Consider the following 23,806-nt stretch of genomic DNA (forward strand, 5'->3'; position numbering starts at 1 on the left):
GAAACTAACCCTGAAACACGTGTGTGTGTGCGTGTGCATGTGTGCGTGTCCCTCAGTCGGTTGATCCCACATAAATTTCTTCACTTTGAAGACAAAACATGATGCATGAGGAGAAAAGGAGGAAAATCAGTGCTTTGCTTTGGTGAACAGGCGAATAAAACATTTCCTCATGTTTTACCCTCAACCTCAGTCTCAGAGCAACACATCCGGACTGCAGGTGAGTGCTTAGTCCCGATATGAGGCCCGCAGCAGACTGCGCGGTTTGCATTTTAATTACTGACGTGACTGCAGGATTGTAGTTTTCTCTGTTGTTGTGTTTTGTTTTGTTTGTTTGTTTGTTTTTCCATCTGCTTTCTGCTTCAACATGTTTCGGGACTGTGAGCTTTCAGCTTTTGTTGGCCCTGGAAGCTCACAGACGGAAGACAGCAGAGAATGATGCAGCGGTAGATGAGAATAGACATATTAGAGTACAGCTCTATCATAGCAATTTGTTTAACACTGACATAACATTGACACGTAATGAGTTAAAATGAAAGGGTTTCCCTGTAATAATAAATGCCTTTAGCAATGCGTACCTGGCCATATCAACAATTCCAATACAAGCTTTTAGAGTGTAGTTATGGATAATGCATTTAAATAATACCTTATTTTTTTTTACCGTAAAGTGAAAAAAAAATGTATATGGGTTTTTGTTGTCAGTGAATATAGAAAACATCATCAGCATCAGCAGTCTTCCAATAGAGAGAAGTACGAAAAGATAGCTTCATTCAAAACAAAACAAAAACAGGAAGTGATCCAAGGGTTCCCTCCCAAAATAAACCAGGAGCCATAATTGCTATATTTTGGAAAAAAAAAAAAGGCATGTTTTTTAGAAGAAGAAGAAAAAGTAGTAGAAGAAGAAACCTTTATTCATGCCACATTGGGGAAATTTGCATAATTACAGCAACAATATAAAAGAAAATAAAGAAGATTATATTGATTAAAAGAAATAAGTAAAATAGAAATAAAATGAAATAATTATAGGCTAACAGGGAACAAATGATGATCAAAAACAAGATATTCACAAGACATTCACATAATATTGACAGTTGGATTATTTTACTAATGATGTACATAATATTGACATGTTCATGTTTTATTGCATTTTTATAAAATGTAAGTGTGTGAGAAGATGAGTTTACTGAGTGCAGTTATACAGCCCGATGGCTGTAGGCAGCAATGACCTGCGGTAGCAGCTCCGCCTTGCACTGAGGGTGCAGCCGTCTTGAGCTGAAGGAGCTGCTCAGGCTCTCCACAGTCTGGTGCAGGTGGTGGGTGTTATCCATGGCGGATGTCAGCTTGGCCAACATCCTTCTGTCAGCCACCTCCTGGATGGAGTCCAGTGGACAATCCAGGATGGAGGTGGCTCTCCCCCACCTGTCCTGTTTTCTTCCTGTCCCTGTCTGTGTCATAGAAGGTCCGGAGAAGGTCCCTGCTGACCCTGAAGGACCTCGGTCTCCTCAGCAGGTGTCTAAGGGACATCGAATTCCCTCAAATCACTTCCTCATAGGAAGTGCAAAGCTTTCAGAGATGGTAATATTTTTGAACTGAGAAGTTTGCAAAAAGAAAATAAAAGCGAGAAGTAAGGGATGGGTAAAATGAGATAACGGGGAAAAATTGAGGCTCAACCTGGGCTGTTGCTGTTGCCATCTGTCCTTCGCTTGTGTGTCCCTTGGACCACATCAGACAGATACAAATTCTCTTGCTTTCTTTTTTTCCTCTCCACTGTTTGTATATTTAACACTTCAAACCACTGCCTGCTATAACTCAAATTGCCCTCTTGGGACATTAATAAAGTACTTGAACTTAATGTTAAACTTTACATCATGACAGGGAGTCATCAATCAACACAATCAAAGCTAGATTCACATATTTAATAATGCAGGGTTACAAGGAGGCTTCTGCAGCCCACTGCGTCCTCAAACACATCCAGAATTTTCCAACATAAACAGCTAAATATTAATACATTTTTTTATTATTATGCATTTTGGCAAAACACATTAATAAGCCACCACGTGGACTTAGTAAGTATTTGCCTTAAGAGTCTAACATGTAAACATTAAAAATGCGTGCACTGTGTCTCTCACTGCCATTTCATTGCGTTCCCTACTGTGAGCGGGCCAGTAAATGTGGAGCTAATAAAAAGAACGCAACAAGGATGTTACACTCAATTTTGAACTGCGCTCGCTCCTCGGATGACAGCTATGCATAATCCGTCATCGCATGTCTCGCCGGCAGAGCGATGACAGAAACATTGGAGAGGAGTTTGTATTTTCAGGCACAAATGAGCAATTTGGAAGGCCATTGTGTGTTCCGTGGGTTATTGTACTTTCTAATGTTCCACGCTCAGAAACCTTTGAGAGGAATGCAATTGTGCTTGTAGAGAGCTCGTTTTTTTTTATTTTTTTTATGCCTGTTGTTGTTGTTTTCTGTGGGTTTTGTGTCGCCCTTTGAAATGGGTCCGCGCGCGCTCACACGCACGTGCACACCCGCGCATGCGAGCACAAACACGGATGTACGCACCTTTTTTTTTTCTATTAGTCTTTCAGCGGACTCAAATGAATCCTCTGTTCATCTCTCCCTCTTTTGTGCAGAGATGCTCCGTTTAAAATCCTTTTCAGCTGACTGAGGCGCAATCCATGTACAAAATTAATCGTACCTCTCAAGACAAAGACGCGCAGCAGAATTTATGGAAATCTGCGTGGATTTAAAGTACTTGACTGTAATGTCTGTTTATGGTTAATCATAATATTGGAAGCCAGCTAGTGGTGCTTTGAACGAGCGCTGGAAGCAGACTGCCTGGAGGTAACAAGATCCACCAAGCGGCATTTGTTAGGCTCATTAAATGTATCTCTCTTTTTTTTTTTTGACGCAAGCCTACTGTTTCTAGGCAGGACGCAGTGAAATGCCAGGTGGGCAGTAGAAACTCCAGGAAGTCATCGCTCACAGGCATTGACTGTATGTTATAATTGAAGTCTTGGGATTCCAAAGATTGCAAAGTCTGCATATCATAATTGGCCCCGGATGGGTGGGAGCAGTGTAAAAACAATAAGATAAAATGGATAGAAAAAGTGAGACATAAAGGTGAAGCATGAAATCACTTAAAGATGTTTGTGGGTCCATTCTGGCATCAGTTCATATCAGCATGTTCAGATCAGGTCAGCAGGTGTGTCAGTGTGAGGTGGCAGAACCTCTCGTCTCTGAATCTTTTTGCGTGTTCACGTTAAGTTGTGTAGTTAACCTACCCCAAGCCTTTGGAAAAGATAATTTGGAAAATAACAGATTAATGGACTCCTCTGTCATGATCCAATGCAGCTCTCATGCTACCATAATCCAATTGGTCCTCCAGCAGTTCCATGTCTTTGGGCAGAGACGACACAAAGAGAGATAATAGCCGACAACTCTCATGCTGTCCTTGGCATGTGCAGCTGCAAGTCTCACACAATGACAAAGACCAAAATAGGTTTTATTTAAAAATAAAAAATGCTATCTGAAAATTTCATTCAAAATTCAACACTTTTCTTCTGCTATTGTGGCAATGTAGAAATCTAGGATGGCAAAATACACATAAAAAAAAAAACAAACGATAAACAAAACTGAGCACAGCATGATAGTTATTCCTGTCACCCAACAGCAAGAATGTTGGAGGTTCAATTCCTGGCCTGCAAAAATAGCAAACATCCCCCAACGTAACTGCAGCATGACTGGTTTTGGATGGATGGATGGATGGATGGATAGATGACAGATGGATGGATGGAAAACAGCTCCATTTAGCCACCGTGAAATGAAGGAAAGATTTATTTATTTTTTTACAGAAAAGCATTAAAGTATATGAATAGATACATAAATATTAACATGCAAACGATATGATGTAATCAAGTTATCTAAATAATGAACCACTATGGTTTTTCCATAAACTGTGTTTGATATCACATGATGGTACATCGAGATGCCGTCCAGACAAATTAACACCCAAAATTAGTTGGATGTCTGGCGTGTTTGTCTGTCGGTTTGTTTTTCTATCTATTGCATTACAATAAATAGAAGCAGAATGCTTGTTTGTCGAACTACATCCCCACAAACTTACAAGTGACACACCCACACAAGAAATATCACTCCAGCTGTAGCATTCGCAAGAATGTTTAGCGCGCCGCACCACCGAAAGCTCCTGCGGAAACACGCCTATTATTCACCGAGGCTGCTCCTTTCAGAGTCCAATGTGACAGGCATTTCACTTACAGCTCACTTTGACTGAAGTAGAGCCAAACACCATTGCCGAGGGAGAGACCTTCTAAATCTATAATTCTGTCTCCAGAGTTAACACCGGCTGTCCTGTAAGCATGGCAACCATTCCAAATATTCAAGGTAGACGGCACGACGCGCTCTGAACCACACGTGCACGCTACCGTCAGGTGCCCACGACTCCTACGCTTGAGGCCACACAAACAGACAACCACGCCCACACGCACAGCAGTTGTTTTTTTTCATTTTCCTGAAATGTAAACTAGAAGGTTCATTTCAAGTCCTACTTCACATTTCGGGTTTTCAGGTTTGCTTTTCGCTCTCGGGCGAAACGTTAGGTGGATGCACAAGGAACTTTTGCAGTGGGGTGCTGCAGTGCTGAGGAATTTCTAATCGATCGACTTCTCACTGTGCCTTATTTCACCAGCTGGCATCATGTCAGCAGCCACAGTTTACCGCCGTTTTCATCATGACAGCTTTTGTGCTTTAAAATGGGCCGCACAGAAGACAAGTACAGTATCAAACAGTGGGAAGACTTGGGGGCAGCAAGACTGTTGTTGGAGTTTTATTAGCAGAATGGTGGTACATCATGCTATACACTAACTCTGAAGAAAAGATATCAGCAAGGTTGTTTGATATTTTTGGCCATCAAGATGGCTCACTGGCTGGCAACTGTAGGAAAAGAGAATTTTAAATGCTGGAATCATTTATCAAACACCATTCGACCAAATGGAGAGACACAGTGCAAGGAGGACAGATGACAGTAACAGCACAGAAGGTTCAATTAGATCAGTGGTTCCCAAATTTTCTCTGTCACACCCGACCTTGGAGGAAGAAAACTTTTCATGCCCTCCTAGAAGCCCCAAATTTGACGTGGCTGTGTCTTGAGGGATCCCGATGAACCTGCAAGTGGTCCCATGTCTCTAGGACAAAGTTGGCTTTTCACCCCATAGACTTGCATGGCATTAGGGCAGTGGTTCTCAAACTTTCTCTTTAACGCCCCTCCTTGGAGGAAGGAAAATTTTTCATGCTCCCCCCCCCCAAAAGCCAAAATGGTGACAAAATAGTTTTTTTTTCGGAACGATTCTACAGCCAAAAGTGGCCAACAACAAAGAACAGTGGCCACCGCCGGACTCCTGAATTCTTCTTTTTGTCCCAGTCAAATATTTGTCCATCCTGTGTACCTGAGCAGCGTTTTTCTTAGGTACAACCCACTGAACACTTTTTGTTAATTGTTCCACCGTGGGAAAAGTTCCGACGTGAAAACATTAGTTCCCCCGGGCTTCCCCTCTCCCTCCCGCCCGGTGTTTCGCGACTCTCTGCACTGCTGAAATCAGAGCTGACAGCAGACTGAGGCAATTACAGAAAACTAAGGGGCGTCACACGACTTTTGTTCTCGCTCATAAACGTCTGCATGTGTAATCATCATCGAATGGCAGCTAGATTTGGTTTTGAATGATCAAAAAAATGCATTTCAAAATAGCATAGCAAATTGCTTTCAAAATAGCAATTCAAGGTTCCCCTGAGCTCCTTCATCGGCCTTCAGTGTCTGCAGCACTTCATCTGAACCAGAAGGCACCAGTGGTGAGGTGAATGTCAGAGGGAAAACATATTTTAGAAGACTTAAATCTTGTCTAATATTCCTTGCCTGGATGTGCTTCTGTGATCAAGCACATTTAAAAAAACACACACACACACACACACACACACACACACACACACACACACAAGAGTGCTACAGTAGACGATGGGCGACTAGATGGCTGAGAAAGGCAGACAAGCTGGCTGTGACAGCCGCCTGCTACAGCGCCAACAGAGCCTGTTAATGAACGGAGGGCGAAGGTATGGAAAGCGCTGGGTGGAAATGAATTGTCATTCTCACCCTCACATTTCATGCCATTTTCTGTGTTGTCTATGAAATTATACTAAGTGGATTAGGCTAACAACCCTCCCACACACATCACTCCATCCACCCAGACAAACACAAAAAATTAAGCCTGTTCTCTTTAATAGTAACTATATTGTTATATGTTATTAATTCAGTTATATTTTGGCACTATGGTATGCATTTTACACTTTCATTTAATACCACATCACGATAGGAAGCCAGTGTGTTGCTGCAAGATGATATTTCGTTTGAAATAATTTGTACATAGAATGATATAGAGTAACATAGTATTCTGCTGTGCTGCACTGCTTAATCTGATGTACAGATGTATGTGCAGGTTGCTGGAATCAACATTGATTCAATGTTGGTATTTCAATAGTGAAATTTGCGTCAATTCAATGTTGATCCACCATCGACCAACCCCAACCATCCCCAACCTTCACCAAAAATCAACCTTTATGAACAAAATTCAATGTTGAATTCATATATTTTGCTATCTGGGTATACGTTTGGCACTAAAGCCTTTTCCAATTGATGATTCTGACATTTGTCAAGCTCATTTCGGGTTGTGCACAGCTATCGTGAGTTCAAACTGAAGTGAAAATAATTGCAAAATGGTGAAGAATGGTTGAAGAATGGCCGCAGCGGACGTACCCTGCGTCCGCTACGCCCATGTTGACCGGTAAACATGAAAGGATACTGTACTTGCAACGTTACTCCTTACCTTCTCCTCAATGATGTGGTGGCCTACGGTAGAATTGCGACAAAGAAAACAGTGAGCTGACGCTGTTCCTCCAAACCCAGAGCTACCCAACACTTGTCTTAAATCATCGTTTTCAGCCAACTTTCCACTTTTGGTGTGACAGTTGCACAGAGCTAGAGAGACTGTGGGGGCTGGTGGGGGTCCTGGGTTTGATTCCCAGCTTCGTCAAACCTAAAAGGACGCTCCCTCTGTTTCCTCCTAGTGTGGATAAATGTTAATGGTTCGTGTCAGAAAGGGGATCCGGAGGAGAGACAAAAAAACAATGCCAAACTAAAATGAGAATCAATCTGCTGTGCCGAGGCCCCGAATTGAACAGCCGAAATGATTTGCTTTGCTTTTTTTACTCACACTTTTAACCCCATAATTAAAACTATTTGCGCCGTAGCCCACGCGCCAATACCTTTTATTTATTTACCCCCTCCCTGCTCCCCCAGCCCCCCCACCCCACACCAAAGAAAAAGCCTTTTTGTTTCAACAACCGTCGCAATAGATACCTGCGCGCGGCGCGGACGTTAATGTGGTTCAACACACACAAATAAAAAAAAAAAAAAGGAAATAAAAGCGTGCAGAGACAATTTCAGACATGCTGATGTTTTTAAATCAGCAGCGTGGCCCCGCCCCTCGCAGATAAGCCCGTGGTTACGTCTCTGCTGTAAAGAGCGGCGGCTGTGGCGGCGGCGGCGGCAGAGCCGCCTCGGCAGATGGGCCCTATCAGTGTTGGGTAAACCAGCGGCAAGTGGAGCCGTGTTTGGCTTAACGACCTATAAGTAATTCATTGTGTTCACTGAGAAGGAGCATCTGCCCGTGCCCCCCCCCCCCCTTTACCCCCCTTTCCACACACACACACGCACACACATGCACGGAGAGCAAAGGTGCATAGATGCATAGACAAACATACGCAGACGAGGATTCGGTCACGTGCTCGGACGCACGTGCACGCGCTCACGGTGAGGGGAGGGAGTGGTGGTGGTGTGTGTGTGTGTGTGTAGGGGGGGTGGGGGGGGGGGGTTGAAGCTCATTTGCGTGGGGGGGGGGGGGAGCAGTGCAGGTGGCTGGAGGCAGAGGAGGCAAGAAGGTCTTTGTTCCATGTGACCTGGTCTGATCAGATAACCACCAGCGGTCTTAGTTAATACCCACTAAGAACTCATTTACCTGCTCACAGTGCGGCGGCGCTGAAAAAACAAGAGGGAGGGGCCCGAGGGAAGGGAGACAACGGACGGTGGTGGAACAGCAGCAAGATTTTTGTTTAAGGTATCTGGCCAAAATAAAGCAGGATGCATATTCCCGTATGGTAATGGTTCTGCACTACCAGTCAAAGGTTTGGACACATCCTATGAATTCCATGTCTTTTCTTTCACTCCCATGACTATTGACATTGCAGTTTCTCACCGAAGGCATCAAAACGACACATGAACACACACGGAATTATGCGGGAAACAGTAAAAGTGTCAAATAACACAAACACATTTCATATTTAAATTCTTCAAAATAGCCACCTTTCGTTAAAAGCATATTTAGAGTTATTCAACGTGTTTTTCTTTGCTGCATAATGACATATATCTTGTTCATATATTTGATGTTTTCAGTGTCTATCTGCAGTGTGGAAAGTTGTAAAGATGAAAAAAAAAAATGATTGCATGAGAAGGTGAGTCCAAACTTTTGAATGGTAGTGTATGTCATAAATATTTGTATTGATTAAAGTGGCGCGCCGTCACATCTGCTCTCTCATACCCCCACCCTCCCTCCTTTCGTAGTTGGTAAATAATTTTGCCCCTCCCCCCTAAAAAGCACGCGCTATTACAGTAATAACACGAGGAGGCCATTTGTTGTTTCCGCGCAAACGTCGAAATGCCTCGACGTTTTTAGTCGGGAGGCGTCGCCGGCAGCACCTGTGTAATGGCAAAGCGCACTGATGAAGTGATTGAGCGAACGCTGATTGCTTTTAATCAACACGGGCCCGAGACTCCAACCCCTTGTTTTTTTTTCCGCGCAAAGGGATAAAAAGGCACCGAGCCGACGTCAATATAACACCAAGTGATGCAACATGTTTCAACAATTAGCACAGATTATGATAATAGAAACGGTGTGAAGATATTAATAGACTTTTTTCATAGTCACCGAATCCTTGAATGTCTTTTTTCCTCCCTCCTCCTTTCCTGTTTACTAAAGAGCTCAGCTGTTGTCGGGATATGATTAAAAGACGCTCCTGGGCCACGTCACACTTGGTGTCATCTACCCTGATTACCATTGGCACACTCACTGCAATTTTATTGTCTTGGTTAGAAACAGAAATGGGTCACTCTCGTGCTGCTATTATTACAACAAAGCTAATAATTAAAATACACTCCAGCAGAACAGAATCAAGCCGTTGTTGATATTATCATTGGTGCTGTTCCAATTTCACGTTCGAATCCAAGAGGGAAAATTTTCCCAGCTTGGGCTCTGGGATGAATCAACCACAGTTTTGATGCTGTTGATGTTGATAAAATAAAACGAGTGCTTTACCAAGCACTGCATCATATTTCAATCCTTGCAATGAAATATTTAAACATCTTTGCTTCACATCTCTGCTACTGTCAATGATTTTGGTTCATTTTTAATGAAAAGCCAAAAAAAAATACATCAAATTTATATGATTCATTTTTTTGTCAGGGCACCGGAGCTGGTGGGGTTTTAAAAGTTTTCGACTGAAATCATCGCCATAACCTGACAATTTGCACCCTCTGAAGCCATAGCCCGCCCGCAGGGAGGCTGTAGGAGGGGGGCATTATACGTACGGCAACATGTGCAGCCGCTCTCGCCTTTCAAAAGTCAACGATACAACATGACAGAGTTACTTTACAAATACCATTTCCAAATACTGCCGAGCGAGTGATGGACGTGTTCTTAAAGCCGGGCTGTTTCCTTCAGCCAGCACTCTGCCAACAGAATAATAACAGAAAAGTGCCCATCACTCTGCTTTTCAGCTCACACTTTCAAATGGCAGAAATGACAGGGCTGCCTCGGCTCTAGCTGTTGAGACTCGGCTGTAATGTGTACAGCCGCTCAGTCCCCCACCAAGGCCATTCGCTTCCCACTGAAAATTTGAACATGAGAGGCTAGTGAGGCAAGTTAGGTGACCTCTTTCTAAGCTCTTCCTTTCAGCTCGGAGGTCTATTTTTCTTTGGTGGAAAAATGGCAAAATAATTGTGTCCCTGGCCTCTCGTCTCTTGCGGCTAACGTAAGTGAGGGGGAGGGCTTGACCCCGTGGAAGGGAAAAAACAAAAGACCGAAAAAGAAAAAGAGAAAGAAAAAAGCCAACTGTCCAAGGCCTGATCACAAAAGAGCAAATGACCGTTTGCCTAAATTTTTTGCTGCTTGTTTATAGCCCTGAAGCCGCTGGACATACACGCGCGTGTGCACGCATGAATGCGCTTATTTACATAATGGTCCTATTTTCCATTCTATAAGGTCCTCTGATTGGAAAGCAGAACCAACGCGCACACAAAAAAAATCACTGACTACTCGTATTGTCTACATAAGAGTGTGAAAATACAGTTAGATGTAAAAATGCACTCACTCACCGTGACAAATAAGGGCAACATGTTTCATTTCCCTCCCATCCATCCATCCATCCATCCATCCATCCACCCGACCATCCTTCCATCCTTCCCTCCTCAAATCCCAACAAATACCCCGTCGGTGTAAAACGACGGCGCTCTTGAAGTAAAAATCAAAATTGAAAACGTGGAACATTTAACAGGAGGATTCCTGCGTAGTCAATTACGCGCCAAGCAAGAACAGGAGGAAGCTTCACAGGGCCGACCTGTTGTTTTTGTTTAAAAAAAAATTTCCAGCCAAAAGAAATAATTGGAGTTGGTCGCACTGAACGCCAGAGTTGCGTTAATGTAAAAACTAATCAGGCTTTACCTGGCCGCCACAGATCACATCCATATGCTGTCTTTATTAACTAGTTAGCAGTAGCGTTTCATTTCCCTCTTGATATTATTCAATGTCTGGCATGTGTGTGTGTGTGTGTGTGTGTGTGTGTGTGTGTGTGTGTGTGTGTGTAACCTATGTCCCTTTTCCCTTGTTGGCCTAAATGAGTTTTGATTTGTGTGGGAAGGCTCACAGGCTACAAAAAAAACAACAAAAAAAACACACACATACACACACACACGCATTTCCATAAAATGTCCAAGTAACATCCCTCTCTGGTCTCTCATTCATACTGTTGTCACACTTGGCCTGCGCCTCCACCACTTCATCCACCATCTGAGGATAAATATATTCCGAGTGGTATCAAAGGTCTCGGCAGAAAACAAATCATTTTCAAATGTAGCTTCCTCTGTTTTTTTGTGTGTGTGTGGTTTTTTTTCCCCCAAAACTGTGGCTGCAGGTCAGGCGAAGAGTCTTTCATTGTTTTGCATTTACATTTCACTCACACTCCCCTCGGCCGAGCGACCGCAGGCTGATCGTGAGATGTTTTATGTATTAGTGCGTACAATAATTCCATTGAATTGAGAGTGTCTTATTCAATGCAGATGGTATATGAAATGTATGTGTATGTTTGACATTGTTCCTCTGTGTCCTATTGTTGCACCCCCACCACCCCCACACACACACATCCTGTTTCTGTTCTTCAGGTATATTTTGCACATTATCACTCACACAGAATGTATTTTTTCTCTTTTTTGTGTAACTAAAGTCACACCACTGTAGCGTTCGGGGGCGTCGTGTCATTCTGCTTCAAGCACGTTTTCATATTTTCAAATTTTCATATTGTTACCTTTACTACTCCCACTAATTCTAACACTAACATTAAGTACTACTCATAATGTAGGCAAGATATTATGCAACACATAAGTAGATAGTAGATAGTGTATTTCATGTTATATTTCAATATAATTAAAGATTATGCATTACAATATGTCCATGTCGTGTAAATGTAATTTGGAATCGATTGCACTGATTGCACGCGCTGATTAAAAACTGACGAGAGAGAAATCAGGAGGAATTTATTTAAAAGAAATAGAAAAAGCTGCAGTATGCATGCGTATTCCTTTTGGAAACTGCAATACATGTTGTCAGTATACATAAAAGTTCTTTTCACATATGCGAATGCTTTCAAATCCAATTATCTGAGCAGAAAGTCTCGTTAGACACATAATCAGTAACACGTTTTTCCAGTGTTAAGGATTGAAGGAGATAAAAACAAAAATATTCAAGTATCCTTATTGAAAAGTGGACTCTCATTCATCAACAGATCAGTCGTCCACAGAGTCTTTCAAATTTGACGGTTCTAACGTGTGAAACAGCAGATGATGTCTGAAACAAAGGAAAGGTCACATAGTGTTTCACAGCACTGTCTTAACAAGATTTTATTTTCTTCACTCAAGTTCACATCTTTTTTTAAATCCTCCTCAACAAGATACAATTATAATATGTTGGTCGATGTGTCACTCCTCTGTTTTGTGTTTATCCTGAGCAGCTTTTGTGCTTTAAAAGGAGAAGAGGCCCAAGTGCCTTTATTTAATAAACACAGTCAATGTTTTTATACTGTTGTGAGAAAAAAAATTCCCCCCCCAAAAAAACAAAGACGAAGAAAAACGAGAACTGTTTCCGCAAAGCATGAGAACTTCCATTAATATATAATATACGTACTTGTTCTACTTGTAAATGAAAAGAGGACAGACTGGCAAATCTTCTTTTACTGAATCTGTCTATCCGTTTTCACGCTATCTTCTTGTCTATGTCTATTGTGTAATTTATTGAAGTGTCGATTAACACTGCGTAAAAGGACTACCGATAGAAATTAGCCTACAGCTAACTCGGGTACATTTACTTTCTTAAGGAAATGTTGATTAATGTACTTTGTCCCTTTTTTAAAAAAAATAAAGAATTTGAATGTGAAATACACGTACTGTAATGTTGTTGGTTTTAAACAGGCCTCGGTTGTAAAATTTCCACTGCAAAAACTTACAAAAAAAAAAATGAGAGAACTATATGATCGTGATTATTTCCCATCACGGCTTATAAAATGCAGTTTGCATTCATTTCTATCACTAATTCACCATCCTGTTCAGTCACATCAAATATAAATTAATCACATCAGTAGCAACAATGAGTAGTATTTGCTTTAGTTTGTATAGCTTTGTCTGATTTTTTTTTTCTTATTTGCTTTTAAACTGCACATGCATTTCCTCATGTGACATTAAAAACCAACCTCTTCAATTTACCTTCCCATCTCAACGTATGGCTGCGTCCGTCTGCTGTGCTGCTCCGCGCTTGCCGTGCTGAAGGAACACCGTGCAGCAGTGGTTTGCCATAATGCATTTGCGATCACTATAATTTAACGCTAAAAAAAAAAACAAAGAAAAAACACACACACACAAAAAACAGAAAGCATCCTCTGTAGCAAGAAAGTTCACGAAAAGTTCACTGCTGCACCCGGATTGAAAAGTTACAGTGTTAAAATGTCCTGTTGCGCTCTGAAATTAGGCTGGACCGGGAAGTTAAAAGCTCTCGTTAAATGCCAAACGCAACTGTCTGAGCGGGAAAAGATGGAGGAAATGCTTAGACAATGGATTGCTATTTTCTCGCCATGCTTTCAGTAACCTTTTTCTAAGTGCCTTTTCTATAGTTTTGTCACATCAAAGAACTTACTTTTCTCATTCATAATGGTGTTGGTAACTCAACTAGCCCCATTATTATTTTTTTTCCTTAAACTGGCTAAAAATGAGTTGCTCTCCTCCTGAAAATTTTAAAACATACCGGGCGAAAAAAAAAACAACCAACAACTTTTGCACCTGTGGCGGTGCTTTATTGTGTATCCCGACGACTGTGCAGACAATTGAGTGCAACTGTCGCTTCTAGAAAGTCCATTTGGCGAAGGGTGATGGCGTCCATAGAGAGCAGGCTGTTAAAAGCAGCATTTCTGCCCTGTTTCACCCAGAGAAAGATGGCAAGCTCAAAAAGACTGGGCCACTTTGGGCTGTAAAAAGCACAGACGGATGAAAAAATAATCCTAAATAGGCACCTGTGTCTATTGCCTGGCTGTTTCTGGAAGAAAAATATAAAAGTATAACATCGGGTAAAAGCTGAGGCGAAGGCCCTGCGAGGTTCGAAGTTTATGAGAAAATAACAGTGGATAGGAAAGTTTCTGCTCTGAAGTTCTCCCTCAGGAAGCTGTTGCACGATTATACTGTGGGAAACAAAGAGACGGAATGCATGTATGTGTCCATAAAAATGCACAGTTCAGGTTGAGGCTCCGCACGCAAAATTGCAGGCACCGCTTTAAACGCAGTCGCGGCAACTTTTGGTCAAGGCAGACACATGCACTGGCGTCTTGAAGCACAGGTTTAATCAGGCATAGTTGAAAAGGAAAATGCCATTAGATTTTTAAAGTGGATAATTTCACATCTTTCCATCTGTTCGCCTTTTTTTTTTTTTTTTTTTTTCATTTTTCTTTTCGAGACGGCTTTCATACCCACTATATGTGCTTTTATGGAAAATTACAACATTTAAGCCAGACTCTTTGGTCAGGGACAATTGCACAAAGAACCATTAGCGGTCTTCCAAGACCAATGCACCATGAGCATTCATCTCCGTCTTTTTCTCATGCTATTCTCAATCTGTAATAACGTGCCTCATAAGAAAAGGGATAATTATAATTTAATTATCTGTCATTATCTGGAACAAAAAGCAGGTCACTCTGGGTTCACGTGTGCTGCGTGCTGTTATAAACAAGTCATTAAAATAAAATGCAGGTGACTAAACAGACAGTTTCAGTGTAAAGTAGCAACAAGTCTGTGGTTTTTTACCTTGGACAGGTCAGAGAAAGTGATTAGTATTATTTTTTTTGCTCTTGTACAACCTTGCAAACCCACCTACTGCTCAGCAAATTGGCAAGTTGGCCGAATCAGCATGATGTATACTCTGCTAATGCAGGGCCTCCTTCAGAGTGAGGCTCAGTTCAAAGTGCAGTTCGTTTAAAGTTGCATTTGAAGTTTCCGAGAAATATGTGTATTTCAAATGTGTTTCATTAAAGGTGGTGTGAACAGCATGTGGACCTCCGGGTCACTCTCGTGGCAATATTATATTATGTTCTACTGGTTGCCAGGTTGACACGACTAACGACATTTGATCAGAGTTGGCATAGTAGAGATAAAATGGAGTGCAAGGCAAGCAAGTAGCAGTCAGTAGAGTGAGATTTTTTATTTATTTTCTTTACATAAAATAATTCACCAATATCATAATGTAAGGACTTTCATTCTGTAACTTAGTAAATGTTGTGACGGTGTGATTTACTTCCTTTCTTTGTTGTCTGTAAATAAAATTCAAAATATTTTGTGGTGACAGAATTATAAATTTGACGCTGATTTATTTTAAAATTCTATGTACTCGTTTTTTATTATTGTTATTATTCTTGTTCATATTCTTCCTCTTCTTCCACGTCTCCTTCTTCTTCTTACTTACTTACTCTTGGATAATTGTTTATCTTTAATAAGCAAAACTAAATGACAGACGTCTATATAGAAGATAAGGACGCTACAAAAACCTAGACTATGCGAAACATTTTCTATTAATCTTATCTATCTGTACAACATCGCTCAATGTCATTTTGATGACTGATCGGCACGAAAAACTGTGGCTTCTTATAAATGGTTGTAATGCCGTCTTTCGCCAACACCGTTACGCTGGCGCTGTTTTAAACCAGCTCAGAGCGACACTTCCTAGCAACGCGTTTGTCGTCTTCTTCTGCGTTTTTCTCCATGTCGCACAACAAAATATTGACTGCTTCCAGCGACAGGTAACAGCTCCTCGGCTTTAAAACATCCCCGGGGAAGTCGGACACCAAGAGAAAACAAGGCCGGACTCAGACGTTTTTATGAAATAAAGTTTGCTTGACGTTTTAAATGTACTGGAGGTTCGAAGCTAGTAGCCGATAGCTAACCGCCAGCCGTTGACAGTGGAACTTCTCTGAGCTCTTGCTAACGCACTTCGGCTGACAGAACTCCAAGGAGCCAGAAAGCGTTCCAGTAAAGGGCTGCTTTGCCTTTTAAAAAACAACGAGTGAGTAACACTTTACTAGAATCTATCGCTTGCCTTTAAAAAAATAATAAAATAAAAATAATAATAATTGTTTTTTTTTTTTACACCCGATAAATTATGGGCGCAGTAAATCAACGCATTGCAGTTGTGATGTACAGTCTTTGGATGTACGTGTGTAGTTTTTGTTTAACCTGAATATCTACTCAGCGCTGCAAAGGAGGATATGCATAACTGGCTTTGTTTGACTAATGCAATAATGAACGTCTCCCTGTCTTGATTTGTATTGGGAAATAGAGATTCGAAAGTTAAAATCTGTTAACAGTTTTCGAGAAATTTCAATCAGCTGCCTGTAAACGCTACTTACGGAATTCATCACGATTGAACTAGTTGTGTTATTAAGTTCCCACCTTTCACTACATTTCCCCCCACTGAAGTAGTGTTGCCAACTGTCATTCAGAAAAATAAAAGACGCTCGCCCTGTTGAAATGTGAACGAGTCTTGTTTGAAGGAATGATGATTGAGACCTAATTTGTACGCAATTTATTCAAAGTGCTGCCATAATCTGACGTAAACTTTTGTATTTTGTATTTCTAGCCTTTGCAGAATGAGGTTTTCAAAGCTTTCAAGTCGAATTGCAAACCCTAACACCAGTTTGCACCACTTTCCTCCCTCCTCTCTTGATTACAGCATTGTGTCTGGAATGCAGCCGTTCGCCAACCACCGTCACCGTCTGTAATCGCGGCGATGGATGACGACACCCCGACACTCAAGCCCAGACGGATCCAGAATCAGAACGTGGTTCACCGTCTGGAGAGGCGGCGGATCTGCTCGGGCCGACCCGGGGCGCACTGGTACAGAGTTCGCTGCTTCCACCAGAACCTTTTCCCCAACTTCACCGTGGTCAACGTGGAGAAGCCGCCCTGCTTCCTGAGAAAGTTCTCGCCAGACGGCCGCTGCTTCATCGCTTTCTCTTCTGACCAGACTTCCCTTGAGGTGAGACCGAGCAGATCATCGTCCATTTTCCTTTGATCATTGTCCATTCTGTTAATGGCCTGTCACGGTACCGCGTACGGCTTATACTGTGTGAATTGAAAAGTAGTAGAAGAAGCGTCGGAGAGTTTTTGCCTGAACTCTACCACGCTGAAGAGAGCTGACGAACGTCATGTTCCAACCCCGCAGATCTATGAATACCAAGGCTGCCAGGCGGCTCAGGACCTGCTCAGAGGACAAGAGGGCGAGACCCTTCTGACGGCCAACGACCAGCGCTCCCTCAACATCCGAGGGCGACTCTTTGAGCGCTTCTTCTCTTTGCTCCACGTCACCAACGTGGCCTCAAACGGAGAACACCTCAACCGCGAGTGCTCGCTCTTCACGGACGACTGCCGCTATGTCATCGTGGGCTCGGCTGTGTACGTCCCAGAGGAGCCGCCGCCTTACTTCTTTGAGGTGACAACGCGGTGCAGTTTGAAGTACGCGACCGTTCAAACGTCTCGGGTCACTGACCTCTATCATAACCAGTTTTATGATATATATAAAAAAAAAAAAAAAAAAACTTGAATGCACTGTGATCATTATGAGTGCATGGAAATCAGTCAAGGTGTGCTAGTACTAAAGGTTGTCTGGTTTAAGGAGCCTAAAATATAAACCATGATGCTCTTTTTTTCCCCCCTCTTTTATGGTTTAACACCCACAACTAAGTGTGATTGTAATACAAAGCTTTGTTTTAGAAATGTTTACATTTATCAGCAATTTTAAAGCATTCAACTTCTGGAGTGATGGCAGCAAATTGCACACTTGATGTTCATTCTCTAAAATCACATTCAGTTAGACATTCAAGGCAACGACTGTCAAAGCCATCCCATATGTGTTCCTCACTGATTTCCAAGCACTAGTAATGTTCTTTGAGCGCTTCAGTTGATTATTTCATGAATGTGGTTATAATGGAGTTCAATGCAGAAATGAGTCGGGGACCCCAAACTTTGGAACGGTGGTGTGTACATATAGTACGTCCAATCTTCAACTTGCTGAACACATTCATTTTTTTGTATAGAATAATAATACTCTGAAGTTCTTTCCCCCTCCTGCCTATGTTTGCATGGACTCTCCAGGTGTATCGAAACAATGAGTCTGTGACCCCCAACCCGCGCTCTCCTCTGGAGGACTACTCTCTCCACATTATTGACCTCCACTCTGGGCGGCTGTGTGACACGAGGTCGTTTAAATGCGACAAGATCATCTTGTCACACAACCAAGGACTCTACCTGTACAGGAACATCCTGGCAGTGCTGTCCGTCCAGCAGCAAACCATACACGTCTTTCAGGTGGGCGAGTTCGCACTGAAGTACAAACCTTGGGAGTCGTTTCACCACTTTTGTTGTTCTTTGGTATTTGGTTCTCTGGTTTTCAACTGTGAAGTATTTGTAATTTAGTTGCAGTACAGAATAATATTGATTTCTCACTTAGGGATGTGAATCTTTGTGAGTCTCACGATTCCATTACATTCCGATTCTTGATGTCCTGATTCAATTCCAAATTGTCTTTCTGTGCGCGTTAGTATATTTAGTATATTTACTGACTTTAGTCCTTGATTAAATGTTCATTTGACTAAATCTCACTTGAAACTATTGTATCTCCAGTCAGATCTTTCTATTGGATCCTCTCACCTCCAGTTGATTTCATACAACATAATTGTCATTTATGTGATCCACACCACCAGTCAATAGTTTGGACACACCCTGACGAATTCAATGTCTTTTCTTTCATTCTCATGACCATTGACGTTGCAGTTTCTCACTGAAGGCATCAAAACTGCGTATGAACACACATGGAATTATGTAGGAAACAATGAAAGTGTAAAATAACTCAAACAGCTTTTGTATTGCATGTCTAAACTTTTGACTGGTAGTGTTTATTTATTTTAATTTTTCCTGTTTTGGCTTTGTAAAAAATCTGCTCCATTCCTGCGAAACACATTTGACATTAACGCTTCAAACAATATTCTGCCTCCGTCTTCCGTGCGCCCCCCCCCCCCCCCCCCCCCTTGGGCAGGTCACTCCGGAGGGAACCTTCCTGGACGTGAGGACCATCGGCCGCTTCTGTTACGAGGACGACCTGCTGACTCTCTCAGCGGTTTACACCGAGGCCCAAGCCGAGAGCCAGCCGGGCTTCCCTCGCCTCTACACCGACAAGACCATCAACTCCCTCAAGCACAGGCTGCTGGTCTACCTGTGGAGGAGGGCGGAGCAGGATGGCAGCGCCACCGCCAAGAGGAGGTACGCTGCACAGAGAGACACACGCTCGTTGGTTTCCCTGTTGACTGCAACACCTTTAAATCCCAATGTGAATGAGATGTTTTGCATGTTTTTACTCACTTCATCACGTTGACTGTAAACTGACTGTGGTTACTGGTTAGTGTGGAGTCATTTCAGCCCAGAAGTGAGAAGTATTTACATTTTTTTTTGTATTTTAACGGGGAAAATCCCATTGAGATTAAAAACCTCTTTTCCAAGGGACTTGGATTGCTGATATTTAAAAATTTCAGCAGTTTATCATATTTAACTCAAACAATGCAAAATATTATGATCAAACTAAAGGTATATTAATCAACCCAAACAAAACCAAAGAATGAAATTTTACAAAAATGACAAACAGCTCCAACAGTGGTTGTTTTTGGGAATTAAAACTTTGAAACGAGTTGATTCAAATTGTTCCTGCCATTTTTCTCAAAAACAGTCGCTCCCTCTTCGCCCGGACGCATCTTCCGGCCTCGCCTCGCCTTTTCTCGCTCGGCTGATTGGTATTCCCTCCAGTTCACGCCACTCTTGGTTCCTCCTCTCGGCAGATTCTTCCAGTTCTTCGACCAGCTGAGGAGGCTGCGCATGTGGAAGATGCAGCTGCTGGACGAGCATCACCTCTTCATTAAATACACCAGCGAGGACGTGGTCACGCTACGAGTCACAGACCCCTCGCAGGTGTGTGTGTCTGCGCGCGTGTGTGTGCGCGCGCGCGCGCGCTCTCTCTTGTTGCCCTCTCCTCCTCCTCGCGTCTTTTGTTGTTTGAGCCGCATGACAGGCATTCCGCTCGCTGGTTTCCAAGGACGTGCGTCTCCCTCAGATTCTCCTCAGTCTGGACTGAACTGAGCGGAGGTCTCAATGAACATCCGGATCATTTGTAGCAGCTTTGCTCCTCTCACTATTGTATATTCTTTTATTTTTCAACTGCAGCAGAACCAAACTGTAATCGATAATAGTTACAGCCAGTCAGTCATTGTTGGATATTGACACTTTTGACAACAATTACTGATGTTTTGTCTGCATTTTTCTTTTTCTCTGTACTGATACTAAGCAGTGACGCCAAAGCGACTGAGTACTTTAGAATAATCTCCCTCTGAAATATGATCCACTTTTATAATAAACGACACGTTGGTGTACAAAAGTTCAAATAGCTCCACTTCAAGCAGCAACAACTGCAATGAAATATAAAATCGGACTTTGCGTCTTTTAAACACAAATGTTAACAAGCGTGTTTTTCCAATGTAAGAAGTAGAAAGCACAGCGCAAATGTGAAGAGTAAAAGTAAAAAGCCGTCAGAAAAAGAAATACTCGTGTAAAGTACAGATAGTGAAAAATCTACTCTAGTACGCTCACAAAGTGTATTCAATCAAATAAGTTAAAGTAAAACATAATAAAAGCAGTAAAACACAGTTGAAACACAAAATTACAGAGAATGCGCAATTATAAAACAAGATTGAAATGCAACATTAGTGAAACATGGTGTAAAAACAGCAAGCAGCAGTAAGCAGCAGTTCTCCTTGGTTACCACGCGCCTCCGTCCTTCCTCTCCCGCAGCCGTCCTTCTTTGTCGTGTACAACATGGTGTCCACGGAGGTGCTGGCCGTCTTCGAGAACACCTCGGACCAGCTGCTGGAGCTCTTTGAGAACTTCTGCGACCTGTTCCGAAACGCCACGCTGCACAGCCAGGCGGTCCAGTTCCCCTGCTCGGCCTCGTCCAACAACTACGCTCGGCAGGTCCAGAGGAGGTACGAACGAGGAGGACGGGGGGGAGAGAGAAAGACAGACCCATTATTGAACTGAAATACCGCTTGTCGACTTTAGAAACTGAACTTTTTTTTTTTTCCTCGGCGAGCTGAGATCTGGAGGTCTCCTTTCATAATGAAATGTAGAAGTACGGCGTGTGTCGGACAGCCAAATGTCAGGGGAGGATTTGGAAGGCTTGTGGTTGGGGGAAGTAGAAGCAGAACAACAGCAATCGCCCCGAGGTGAGGAAGGAAGGAAGGAGTTTCAGGACTTAATCTGGATATAAAAGAGAGGACAGGAAGACGGCCAGTGTGGCTGGAGCAGCTGTGATTGAATTTGGCAGGTTTTTATTTTTTTATTATTATTATTATTGTTCGCCGGCGTAGGTGAGAAAATCCACTGAGGAAAAGTAAAGTAGAGAGGTGGTGGGTGGGGTTGGGTGGGGGGGTTCAGCACGGAGGAGAGCGTCAGAGATGGTTAGAGTCGGGTGGAGAGCTCGTAATGGGATTGTAGAAAAGGTGAAAATTGATGTCTGGAAAAGAGGAGAGAAATTAGAGGCTGACCAACGCCGCTCGGCCAATCAGGTTTCAGCGGGGAGCGATCGCTGGGCGGGTGGGGGAGGGGTGTTGGTAGGAGTGGGGGGGGTGAGAGAACTCGGGGTGTGACGTGGTCTCGCAACGTGGTCTCGTTGTCCCCCAGGTTCAAAGACACCATCGTGAACGCCAAGTACGGCGGGCACACGGAGGCGGTGCGCCGCCTGCTGGGCCAGCTGCCCATCAGCGCCCAGTCGTACAGCAGCAGCCCCTACCTCGACCTCTCCCTCTTCAGCTACGACGACAAGTGGGTGTCGGTGATGGAGAGGCCCAAGACCTGCGGAGACCACCCCATCAGGTGTGTGTGTGTGTGTGTGTGTGTGTGTGTGTGTGTGTGTGTGTGTGTGTGTGTGTGTGTGTGTGTGTGTGTGTGTGTGTGTGTGTGCGCGCACATATATGTTTGTTTGTATGTATGTATATATATATATATATATGTATGTATTTATAAATGTGTATATATGTATATTTATACATATACACACACACATATATATATATATATATATATATATATATATATATATATATATATATATGTGTGTGTGTGTATATATATATATATGTGTGTATGTGTGTGTGTGTATATATATATATATGTGTGTGTGTGTGTGTGTGTGTGTATATATATATATATATACATATATATATATATATATATATATATATATACATACAAACATACATGGGACCACACACACACACACACACACATACAATAGCTTTTATTGTCATTGTACGAGAGCATACAGCGAAATACAAGGTGCTTCAAGTGTTTTAAGAATGTTCAAATACAGTGAGATATCAAGATAAGTATATTTGAAATAGATTTAAAAAAAAAAAAAAAAAACGTGCAAGAACAGTGCAGTGTCCCCAAGTGCAGTGTACTAATAATCTTCTTCATCTTGTGACGGCTCTACAAATGGTTGAGAGGCAAAGCAACAAATGAGAAGCGTTTGTTCGGTCAGTGTGTTGGGAATAAGATCTTTAGTTTTACACATTTCATCCTGCTCGCTCCTGAATGCTCCCAACGCTTTGACTCGCGCAACCTCCGCTGCCATTTTCTAGAAAGCGGCGCGGCCGCCGCGGCCCGAAAACGTTTTAAACTCTTACCTTCCCGTGCGCCTCGCCAGGTTCTACGCGCGCGACTCGGGCCTGCTCAAGTTCAAGATCCAGGCGGGCCTGCTGGGGCGGCCCGTCAACCACGCGGTGAGGCGCCTGGTGGCCTTCACCTTCCACCCGTTCGAACCCTTCGCCATCTCCGTGCAGAGGACCAACGCCGAGTACGTGGTCAACTTCCACATGAGGCACGTGTGCGCCTGAGCGATCACGCTCCAATCAGGAGGCTGCAGTCGGACGCCACCGCCGCTTGATGAAGTGTTTGTTCTTTGAGCCGGGGGCCGTCGCCCTTTTCTTTAAGGAAAAAATATATATATATATATATATATCAGGCCTCCAGTTTTCACATTCTCCCTGTGATGAAAATGAGAAGAGGAGGAAAAAAAAAAAATCAGCGTTGCTTTTTCTTTTATTCCCCTCATCACACGGTGGTCGCCGCGGCTCCGCCCCCGCCGCTGGAAGGCAGCAATTCCGCCTTTTGGTTTGCGCCCACCGCCCTCCCCACCCCCTCGTCCCCCACTCCCTCCACCACACACACACACCCCCCTCCCCGCCTCTCTCCCCCCTCCTCCCCCTCGTGGAACAAAGAGGAAGCTGTGGGGAGGAGAGGCCGGGAGAAGTGTAAATGGGGACAGGGGAGAGGGTGATTGATGTGCCACAGAGGTGGGAGCTGCAGGTAGCTCCAACTGTAAAGAAAGAAGCACAAGTGTGTTTTTCATTTTTCTTCTTCTCCCTCTCTCTCTCTCTTTTTTCCTTCAACCCGGCACTGAAAGCCTCGCTCACGCTCAGTTGATCCACGACCAGCTGGCAAGCAAACTTTCTTTTCCCCTCATGTGAACGCCAGCGAGAGGTTGTTTTTATATATATTTATATATATATATATAAAATGCAGTTTTTACTCTTTTTTTTTTTTTTAAACTCTGCATATCCCAACTTGTATATATTTTATGCAAATAAAATTGTCTAACTTTTATGATTCTCTGTGTTTCCTTTAAGTGTCTCAGAGGGAACTGGGGAGTCTCACTAGCAGCGTTTCCTTGACAGTTTTTCACAAAATAAAAGCAATATTTCTAAAATTTCAAGAAAGTCCAATTGC

At 42.9% G+C, this 23,806-nt stretch overlaps 1 protein-coding gene across 1 annotated transcript; it reads left to right on the forward strand.

Annotated features, from left to right (window-relative positions):
* The first annotated feature begins 15,629 nt into the window (after positions 1-15,629).
* Positions 15,630-23,683, forward strand: det1 (DET1 partner of COP1 E3 ubiquitin ligase). Its single transcript, XM_076042707.1, has 9 exons — positions 15,630-15,986; positions 16,653-16,958; positions 17,145-17,411; positions 18,074-18,286; positions 19,014-19,237; positions 19,807-19,936; positions 20,813-21,003; positions 21,701-21,892; positions 22,725-23,683. The coding sequence occupies exons 2-9, from the start codon at positions 16,710-16,712 to the stop codon at positions 22,912-22,914; spliced, it is 1,656 nt and encodes a 551-aa protein (XP_075898822.1). The 5' UTR covers positions 15,630-15,986; positions 16,653-16,709; the 3' UTR covers positions 22,915-23,683.
* Positions 23,684-23,806: the final 123 nt, after the last annotated feature.

The sequence above is a fragment of the Nelusetta ayraudi genome, unplaced genomic scaffold, assembly GCF_046127955.1.
Source record: "Nelusetta ayraudi isolate G7.1 ecotype Tasmania unplaced genomic scaffold, CSIRO-AGI_Nayr_v1 ptg000071l, whole genome shotgun sequence".
Classification (NCBI taxonomy): domain Eukaryota; kingdom Metazoa; phylum Chordata; class Actinopteri; order Tetraodontiformes; family Monacanthidae; genus Nelusetta; species Nelusetta ayraudi.